Source organism: Dendronephthya gigantea, unplaced genomic scaffold, assembly GCF_004324835.1.
Source record: "Dendronephthya gigantea isolate DGI-Jeju-01 unplaced genomic scaffold, DenGig_1.0 000001F, whole genome shotgun sequence".
Taxonomy (NCBI): domain Eukaryota; kingdom Metazoa; phylum Cnidaria; class Anthozoa; order Malacalcyonacea; family Nephtheidae; genus Dendronephthya; species Dendronephthya gigantea.
The window spans coordinates 1,078,354-1,088,228 of record NW_021163011.1 but is presented as its reverse complement, the minus strand read 5'-3'; the positions used below and the strand labels follow the sequence as shown (position 1 = coordinate 1,088,228).

Sequence of the window (9,875 nt, the reverse complement as noted above, 5' to 3'; positions counted from 1 at the left end):
TTGAACTTGTATATATTGACTGAACGAAATAATGCCGGTATTTTAGCCCAGAAAGGAGTCAGTAACAGGTTGTGAAGTAACAGATCTGTATAGGAAAAAGTCAAAAAAAAATAATAATGCACATTTTGGCTTGCAAATATTGTAAGTTGGTCGCCCAGGTTATAAGTATAGCATAATCTTGAAAATAATTGTTGGGGGTTTTAGTCCTTGTTGTTGTTGTCAACACGAGAGCTCAGTGAAGAGGAAGTCTTGTTGGCCAATATATTTACGTATGTGTCTGATACGTGGGTGGCTGTGAGTGCATGTTCACTTCAAACGAAGCTTCAGCAACATCAACAACCGACAAATGACTTTTAGAAGGAAAACCATTGAAAAAATTAAAAGCCCAGAAAGCCCAAACAAGACATATAATATAGCTAACAAAATGAATAATTCATTGACTAACGTTTCGTTGCATGCTGTCAATATCATAATAAATTTTTTTAATAACGACAAAAAAGCAAGAATGCACATATGTGATCAGAAACGAAAATCAATGTATTTATTTTTATCACGTTTCACGTACGTTTTAGATATAGTATTAATAATTCTTCCAACTTCGAAAGAGGTCAGAGCCAAGATACTGCATGGATAAGTAGCAATTAGTCTATTTAGGCCAGGCAAGTCTAGATTTTATCCCAGCTCACAGTGGCGGCAACACTTATAGACATCTCTGTGGCACGCGGTCTTCTCTTAAACTCCCAAAGACGGTTCACGAAAACAACTATTTAAAAGTGAACATCGTAAGAACAGGTGGCATGGTGTCAGTAAATTGTTGTATATTAGATCGATTTTAAACTTACTTGTCTCGCCAGGTTTCAATGTAGCAGACATCTTTTTACATATTGCATCACAAGGAGATTTTGGTTTAAGAACAATTTGACTCTGGCCTTTAATCTAGAAAACAATGCAACACGTATCAAACATCGATTGAATCGATCATTTATCACTTTCTGCTATAGTTATAAGGTACTCTCTACCCTATTCTCAGTTCTCACCTTGTACAAAGACTGTAACCACCACAGATTGTACGCCAATCTTACCAGTGCACTCATAAACATTCATTATTAGTGTACTGGATACTGCTCATACCGTATAGGAATTAAAATAGCAAAGGAACTACATTTAATAGCTACTATACAGCGAAACGCTATTAATTTTTGTGGCAACAAACTTATTTTTGGACACCAATTGCTATCGTGTATAATTGTTTTGAGAATTAAGTCACAGTACGGTACGATAAGGAAAAGAACGTTCTTCCTAAACCGCCCTTCCCAAAGACCACCCACACGCCCACTGACAAGAAGTATATTCCTTGACAAGTTTTCGCCGAACAGAAAAGATTGTCGTGACAAAGAGATAAGACATGTAGCGTTGCAAAGTTGCCCGTCTGTGAAGCCAATATAATTGGAAGTTTCACAAAAGGTGTCACGTCCAAGGTCACGCCCCTACATGCACTAATTTAGACGAGGGGCATAATTCCGCTTAGCTATTCATATCTGGAAAAGGTGGGAATGAACAGACAACATAAACTCTCAATATATCGTGCATAAAAAGTTAAACCGCGCGAATGCATGGTAATTTAAAGCGATTATTTCGCGACAATTTCAGTCTATATATATGTTCTTGGTGAACCAATTTTACGTCTTTTTCCTTTATTGTTTTGTAAATGAAATACGGTCGACGTTTTGTTTTGGGTAATTTCTTTAAAGGATGTAAAATTTGACGTTATAGTTATATAAATAGATGATAGATGGTGCAACACATTGTTATAAAAAAAACGAGCTAAGAGTTGGCCTTCACTTCAAAAAAGAGAAGGTGAAGTCAAAGGCTGATCAATGAATCGCAAATTTCTTAAAATCACAAAATGCTTGAAACAAACAATCGATTTAGTCCGGATAATTATATCGGATTTAACAAAATCATGTCTTCGTTTAAAGATATTTCAAACTCTGACATTCATGCATTTCTGGCAATGACAGGCTTTTGTTTATGCTGTCTTACCTGGGTTACCCAAGTAGCACTTCCACCAAAAGAAACCTGCAGATTTAAAAAAGTACACTGATGTCTGATTTCGTTTTTGAATGACTGCGACGTTTTGAAATGAAAAAAAAACCTGACAACGTCATCCTGATAATAACTGAAGCATATATGCTTGTTTCGTTTCGAAGAGATTCGTTTCAATACCTAAATCAGTCGCTTGATTTGATTTTATAAATAAGAGGGAACTTGTGAACCCCAAGATATATAATAATCCCATTCGGTAACATTCTTCTGCAATATAGTCAGTGCATGAAGAAGTAGATGTACGTTCTTATATTCATAAAAAAGAACGTTAGATTCCTCGCTACACTTTTCATACAATTTCTGCTTTTCCTCGCGGCACAAGTTTGGTATGACGTCAACATTCATGCAGTTTAGCTGAAGGCTTGGATAGTTGGATATGAACCTAAAGCACGGTACCCTGGCTCACTCAAGTCTCAACTCGAATGTATAGTTGAAAGAGACGTTTCAAATCATTGACGCGACAGAATTTTTATATTACAACATCGACGCGACAGCAAACACTTATATCTTACATGTTCCCATTTCATTCCCGCTTCATTTCCTTCGCTGTCATACGCCGCAAAAACCCAATTCTCGGCCGCCGCTTCAGCCATTGGTGGCAAGAAATACGGTCGTCGATAGAATTTCCGAATACTTTTCGCTGTTGCTGGTTCACAGTTTTCCCTAAAATAGAACAAAAGTAGAGAACTTGGAGCGTTCCTCCATGGCCTTACTAATTTATTCGAATTTGCCAACTTTGCACGGCAAAAGCTATTTTTCATAAGTTTCAATATTTCACAACCAAACTCTCCAATTTTGCATGAAATGCTCCTTCCTGTATTACGTACTAATAAATTTTCCTGATATTTAATCAGGTTCATTGTTTGACCGGCGACCGGCGTTAGAGTGAGGAAATGTTAAAACTGAGTGTGTGCGGCCTATTTTACTGGGTGCTCGAAGTGTCTGTGATTAAGATACAGCTATGAAATATACATAAGCTTAAGGATTTTCATAGAAACCCCTCCCATGCATACTTTGTTTGCTGGGTTCGCGCAAATTACTTGCAGGTTCTTTATGCCACTATATATATAAGAGAAAATCCATGCCATATACACGTATTTTAACGTGTTATATATGTAACGTGTCATGTATATATAAGAGAGGTAATATGATATTTAAACTTTTTTTCATCGAAGAATGTATTTTGAGCTTGAAATAATTTCACTCCCGCGTTTTTCCGAATATGAGTACGATGGTTAGCTTTTTAATGTTTAGGCATGTTGACATGCATAAATAACAATTTTTGTTCGTGAGAATATAGCTACAACCATCCGCAGTAACCTCTAATATACATAAAGCAAGTTACATGCATGTTCATATATATATATATATATATATATATATATATATATATATATATATATATAATATATATATAATATATATATATATATACATATATAATATATATATATATTTATATTATATAATATATAATATATATAATATATATATAATATATATATATATGTATAGTATATATATAATATATATATATAATATATATATATATATATATATATAATTACCAGTATCCTTGCCAGTGGTCCAGATTATTATCTTGTAATACTGAAAATAACTGCCGAGCAGAATCTATATTCGCGTCGAATGCTTCAAATGTACAATATTTTGCCGGATCTGAAAGTTTATTATCCAAATAGACCTAAAAAAAATAGGGAAAAACACATTCAAACAATGTTGAAGCTGCGCCTTAGTAATTTTACCAAAATCAACATTCAGAATATATATATAGCTATTATCTGCTTCAGTCGTGACTATATATATATATATATATATTTATAGAAATTGCAATATATTGTATAATTGTAAAACAACCATGCAGTTGTTTAGTCTAATTTTCCGAAGCCGAAACCTCCCACTTACTGTGACACAATATGATACAAATCGTAACCTGACCGTGGAACGCGCGACCGTCATTTGGTAGAACAGGTTTGCGCGACCCTAAGTAAAGTTTTTAAAAATGAGTAACACAGTAAACACACCTCTTTTAGCTTATTCAAATCAAAACTTTGAACATCAATTGGCCAATCTTTGGTGGCATCGGTGACAACCACTGGAATTGCATTAAAAAGATAATTTTCCGCCATCAAATCTTGACTAACATTCTTTAGTCGCGTCCCAGAAATTGCCGTACACACTTCACAATCATCTTCGGTCAAGAATTCGTCAACATAGTATGGGTTTTCAACAAAACAATCCTTCTCAAATTCAGTTGTCCAATCCCAGTAAGGCAAAAGCTATAGTATTAAAAGAAAGAATAAAGCCCAATTTCAGATACCGCACGCCGGACGTTGAAAACCGATTTCGGCAATCTTATTGGTCAGTAATTACGTGCGCGCAACTTGCTAATTAAAACATAGTTATAACTTTCTCCGCCCAAAATTCAAAAACTTTTACCAGCGGACAATTTGGTGATATATGAGAAAAAACAAGCTCCGAAAAATAACAGGGCTGAAATTTTTCGATATGTATATAGTAATTCAATGAGTAGAATGCTGAATATATATTTTAATTTATTTTTTATTTATCAACTGCCATCATTTACATCATACATTTACATAAATTTATCAGTGACACAACAAATTTGATAGCAACAACTAAATAAACTCCTAAAATAAATCATTTCTAGTCTTTTTTATTTGTCACCTGGCAAATATTACTTGGTGACAATGATTCTGTATTTGAAAGCAGGCTAACACCTCGAAGGTGATGTACAGTCTGTAATGTTTACATTTGGGACATCGTATTGGCTTACTAAACTTCTAAAGGAATAAAAGGTAGAGCTTATGTATATAGGAACCATGGAGCGGATCGATAAAATTAATCTCCTTATGAACATCTGTTATACAATTAGATAACTAAAGGATGAATTTTGATGCGTTACAATTAGCATAATTTGATGTTTTTTCCAAAAAGTAGCTATATAGGCAGCTGTGCATGTTCTTTTATAATTGCATAATTTTTATAATTTTAGAGAGATTAGCTAAGTTTTTTTAGAGTTTTTTAAGAATTTGTATGAAACATTTCAAACTCCTACTAGTAAATTTAATTGCATTTCCAGGGCTTAAGACAGGGGGTTCACACTTCAATTAAGTTTCTTGCAAAAGCATACCCAAACCCTTGTTTGCAATGTGTTAAAAAGTTCCTATATCATAGTAATGATTTTAGAGTATAAATTATAGGTCTTGTACTTTTGTTTTTATTTCCATTGTCTTATTTTCATCAAAGACTACAACATCCATGCAAATTTTTATTTGGATGATAAAAAAATTGACAATGCATATAAATTACTGGGCTCAGTCAGGTATCAATGTTAGGGGGCATGTAAAGAGTGGGATCAGATTCACAACACAATATCATCATCTATACTCAACTTCATATAAAGAAAAGCATAAGAATGGCATTGACCTTACAGCATATTGGGTAAAATCAAATAAGCTTGCAAACATTGCAAATAAGATTGCAAACATTAATTATTGAAATGACTTATTTTATTAATTATTTAATTAATTTCAACAGCAAAAATGCACAAGCTAAAGGGTAAAAAATGTTTAGAACTAATAAATGCCTCGCGTGGGGACACTTTGTTTACATAACTTGCTACAATTTATCCAATCAAGAATGCGTAATTAGAATTCAGGACTGCGGACAAATTGTATCAATTAACAATAAATTGTATGAAGTATTCAAGTTATGTGGGGGAACACCCCTGCGGATCCTCATTTGTATCGAACACAATGTTTACTATTCTTTGAACAAAAGGCTGATTGCCCTTTTTACATTTAGGTAAGTTTTGTTTTGAAACCCCTTAGATTTCGAATTTTTATACCTTCATGCTTGCGAGCTTTCCAAAGATACAAATATAGCGGTAGGTTGGCTCATACCACAATAAAAATGCAACAATCGCGAGGAAGAAAGAAACGTAAAATACTTTAGTCCACCACTTCTTGTGATCCTCGGCTCGCTGTTCTTTCAGCAGTGGTTCGGCACAGCACTCGATTTCCTTGTCGTTCAGTCCAACCTTGAGACAAAACTCTCGAAGCAAGCGAATTTCTTTGTCCAACAAATGAAGTTTCTCCGTAAACGGGAGGGATTTTTCATCGTTGCTTGCTTTTTCGCCTATTTCCTCGAAACGCTCGTGAGCTGGCTTGTCTGCCATATTTAATTTTGAGATTAATGAATCATGAATCATCCATAAAATCTGCATGAATATTGATTTTCAGAAGAGTTATTAAAATTGACACGTCAACGAAGGAGTCACTGACCTTATAAGAAAAATCATATTTTTATAAGGTAATTTTTGTGCTAGTCTCTAGCTATGCAAACAAGATTCTATGGTATTAAATACACAGGCGAAAATGCGTAAAAATTATTATGATTCTTGTGGTTCTAAATCGTAAACAAATCGCTTACGAAGCAAAAATTAACAATCCAGTGTATGATTTCCACTTTTTCAGATCAGAATACACGTCAAGATGGCGGCCGGTGACTTCTTTTTCACCCCTTGGGTATTGCTGCTTATAACCAGGGAATGTCACGATAAGTTCTTTCTAGATTATAATTTCTTCGATGGTAAGCTTTCCATTCTGAGTTTCCACATATTTAATTTCTCTTATAAGATATTGATACGTGGAGGCACCTATAAAACATATGTTCACAAAATTTGGTATATTTTTCCTGAAAACTGTATTTTCTTACGTGGTGCAAACCTTTTCATTTATTATTGAAGTAATCTGCGCATCTTCTCCTAAATAAGATACTGCCAATACTATAATAGTACTATACTTATGAACAACGTTTTCCATATCGTATGTCCAAGTTTGTAAATGTAATACAGTAACTTAGTAACATAAAGAGTACAGTAGGAAATGCTAAGTGCGAGAATATCGCAGTGTGTTTTTTTAGGTTTAACATGAGTTTAATGATTTACCTGTACATCAGCCTACATGTACTATGTATGTACATGTAGTATGGCATTCAAATTGCAATGTCTAAGATTTCTATTTTAATGTGTTTAATAGCAAATATAAAGATGCAAAAATACATCAAATTGGCCTGCTTGCTGTTGTTAGTAAAAAAAATAATTCTGTATATATAACAAATTTTATACTGCAGTGACAAAACAATTTTTATAGGAGCAGATCAGGAATGAGTTTTAAATAATTATTATTCAGCAGGTCTATCCTAGAGTTTAAACCACAGCATTTCAGACATTTGTGAAAACTGGGCAGTATTTAGCAATTTAGTCATCACCAATGTCTATCTGTCTTTAATAGTTCCATGTTTGAAACTTGTTATCAGCAAAGGACTTGGTTATGGGGTAGTTGTCGGCTCAGCAATGGGTAGGTTTGATTATGTACAATAATTGTAAGCACTAATTTGTGTCATGAAAAAATCCCTAAACCTCATTTGGCTTTAGACAAGGTAAATTATGAAAAGAGGTAACTGGTTTCAATAGTATATATTTGAAATTGTGCTCTTAGTATTATCTATTTGTTGTTTATTCTGTTTAGAGAGAATTTGAAATTTCTATAGTACTATTATGGTTTTGTAAAAACAACTCTGACTTAAATTTTGTTTTAGTGAAAGTACCTCAAATAGTGAAGATTTTGAAGGCCAGAAGTACGGAAGGCTTAAACATCCTGTCTTTTTATGCAGAACTGTTAGCATACACCTTGACTCTTGCATATAACTTAGAAAAAGGATTCCCATTCAGGTAGTCTAATACTTTTAACTAAAGTAAGGAGTTATGAATATAACAAGCTGTGGCGAATTGTTCTAAAACTCACACTTAAAAGTACACAGTTCATTGCTGCATATCACTAACTATAATTGAACCTAACTAACTGGTACTGTGATTGCTCAGAGAATTACATAGAAGAAATATCCAAGGCTTTTGAAACTCAGCAAATTTGATAAACATGACAGATATATATTGCTAGATGCTTACATTGGAGAAAATCATGCTCATAACTCTGGAATTAATAATTTAAAATCATTTCCAAGCTTTTAAACAATTTGAAGGGGTTTGAACACATCACGTTTAGTGACAAAACTAGAGTAAAGTAGAATGAATTACACAGTAGAATGAATCACACATTTTGAATTCAAAATAGAAACTGTTTGAAAATGTTTGAAAATGAAAAAAACTATTACTTATGGATTGCTAAGGAAAAAAAATAATGAAATTTACCAATTTGATTGCAATTTATAGCTGAATGAAGTTTAATTTATTTATCGTGGATTTGCCATAAATTGCTATAATTTTTAAATTTATTTACCCTGGATTTGCCATAAATTTGGATCACCTTGCTAAAATTTGTAGCATTATAATTTATAGTCTTCTTATAGACCTTTCCCCTTTTAGCTTTTTAGCGCGCAATGCATGACCGTAGTTGATTATCAAGGTCAATTTGAGTTGTTATTTTGCCATGCTCAGGAATGATTTAGTTTAACAAAGAAGCAAAAAGAATCAGCAGGTTTTCTTACAAACAAAATTGCTTCAAAGCAGGTGATATCGCAACTCAAAGTTGCTTGATAATCAACTATCATCACACATTGCATGCTTGAAAGCTAAAATGGGAAAGGTCTATTAACCATTGGCAAATAACCCAATTGGAAAATTGATAAGTAAAGAAAAGTGATACCAGGTACATACCTAGTAATACTTTTGTAAAAGGGTAACTTATCTAATGTTCTATTTTTTTCTTGTAGTACTTGGGGAGAAACATCATTCATGAGTATTCAAACAGTTATTATAATCATGCTCTGCTATTATTACAATGGTGTCATAACTGGGGCTATATTATTTCCAATTGCGTATTCAGTCTTTGTGTATACATTAACTTGTGGTGTGGTGCCAGTAGACATACATACTAAATTGCAGTTTGTTGTCATGCCCATCGTATCGTTTAGCAAAGTAAGTCCATGTTTATTTACCAAAAAGCTATCACTGTATCAACAAACAAATTTAATACCTATAAAGGTCTGTTCACAGGATCCAATCACATGATTCAATCAGATCCAATTCCCCTCTGACATATGTAAATTATTGAAAGAGGTTTAGATTGGCTCTAGTTGATCGATTTGCTGCTTATAACATTGCAGATCTACAGACTTTTAACAACCATCAGAGGTGAAATGAATCTGAAAAAATGAATTCACTGTGATGTGATTGAATGTGCTTCATCTTATTCAATGCCCATTGCTAAGAAGCATGCATTCACCATTTTTTTTGCCCTTTTGCAATAATTCCTCTATAGCATTTAGCTAATTCTCAAGAATGTGCATGAAGAAAAATAACAAAATATCTAGGCAAACCTTGAATGATGGACTCCATTGCATCTCTCTTCATTGCATCAGCAGTGAAGATTACGCGTTTTACCAACCTGCTGTTTCTTCTCTTTAGTGCCTCCAAATATACGAGAACCTGCGCAATGGCCATACCGGACAATTGTCAGGTCTGATGGTATTCCTCCTGTTCGGTGGATGCATAGCGCGTGTTTTCACAACATATCACGAAACTGGAGACATGATCCTCCTTGCCAACTTCCTCCTGGCACTCGTCCTAAACGGGATTTTGCTTTTCCAAATCGCCTATTACCCTGATAAACATGCGGATGGGAAGGTTAAAAAAAGTGAATAATGGAAGTTCGAGATTATGGCCTATGGCTTCTAGTTTTGTATATAGGCCCTCGATTAGGATGAAC

At 33.9% G+C, this 9,875-nt stretch overlaps 2 protein-coding genes across 4 annotated transcripts; one reads left to right on the top strand and one right to left on the bottom strand.

Annotated features, from left to right (window-relative positions):
• Window positions 1-514: 514 nt before the first annotated feature.
• LOC114523724 lies at window positions 515-6,440 on the bottom strand. 2 transcript variants are annotated; one of them, XM_028544743.1, is made up of 7 exons: window positions 5,996-6,439; window positions 4,149-4,403; window positions 3,675-3,808; window positions 2,619-2,769; window positions 2,044-2,079; window positions 843-936; window positions 515-763 (listed from the first exon to the last, which is right to left on the bottom strand). In XM_028544743.1, the coding sequence occupies exons 1-7, from the start codon at window positions 6,371-6,373 to the stop codon at window positions 666-668; spliced, it is 1,146 nt and encodes a 381-aa protein (XP_028400544.1). In that variant the 5' UTR covers window positions 6,374-6,439; the 3' UTR covers window positions 515-665. The 2 variants fall into 2 exon arrangements, with proteins under 2 accessions (XP_028400544.1, XP_028400553.1); XM_028544752.1 differs by lacking the exon at window positions 2,044-2,079 and having other exon boundaries at window positions 5,996-6,440.
• Window positions 5,859-9,833, top strand: LOC114523735 (mannose-P-dolichol utilization defect 1 protein homolog). 2 transcript variants are annotated; one of them, XM_028544766.1, is made up of 7 exons: window positions 5,881-5,952; window positions 6,390-6,459; window positions 6,624-6,738; window positions 7,443-7,508; window positions 7,750-7,882; window positions 8,881-9,085; window positions 9,575-9,833. In XM_028544766.1, exons 3-7 carry the CDS (start codon window positions 6,642-6,644, stop codon window positions 9,809-9,811), a joined length of 738 nt encoding a protein of 245 aa, XP_028400567.1. In that variant the 5' UTR covers window positions 5,881-5,952; window positions 6,390-6,459; window positions 6,624-6,641; the 3' UTR covers window positions 9,812-9,833. The 2 variants fall into 2 exon arrangements, with proteins under 2 accessions (XP_028400574.1, XP_028400567.1); XM_028544773.1 differs by lacking the exon at window positions 6,390-6,459 and having other exon boundaries at window positions 5,859-5,952.
• Window positions 9,834-9,875: the final 42 nt, after the last annotated feature.

Coding starts and splice junctions, on each gene's coding strand:
- LOC114523735 (XM_028544773.1), top strand. CDS start 6,642: ATGGCGGCCGGTGACTTCTTTTTCACCCCTTGGGTATTGCTGCTTATA. Junction 7,509..7,749: donor AGTTGTCGGCTCAGCAATGG/GTAGGTTTGATT, acceptor ATTTTGTTTTAG/TGAAAGTACCTCAAATAGTG. Junction 9,086..9,574: donor CCATCGTATCGTTTAGCAAA/GTAAGTCCATGT, acceptor TCTTCTCTTTAG/TGCCTCCAAATATACGAGAA.
- LOC114523724 (XM_028544743.1), bottom strand. CDS start 6,373: ATGCAGATTTTATGGATGATTCATGATTCATTAATCTCAAAATTAAAT. Junction 3,809..4,148: donor ATTTGAATAAGCTAAAAGAG/GTGTGTTTACTG, acceptor TATTTTTTTTAG/GTCTATTTGGATAATAAACT. Junction 2,080..2,618: donor CGGGAATGAAATGGGAACAT/GTAAGATATAAG, acceptor TTAAATCTGCAG/GTTTCTTTTGGTGGAAGTGC.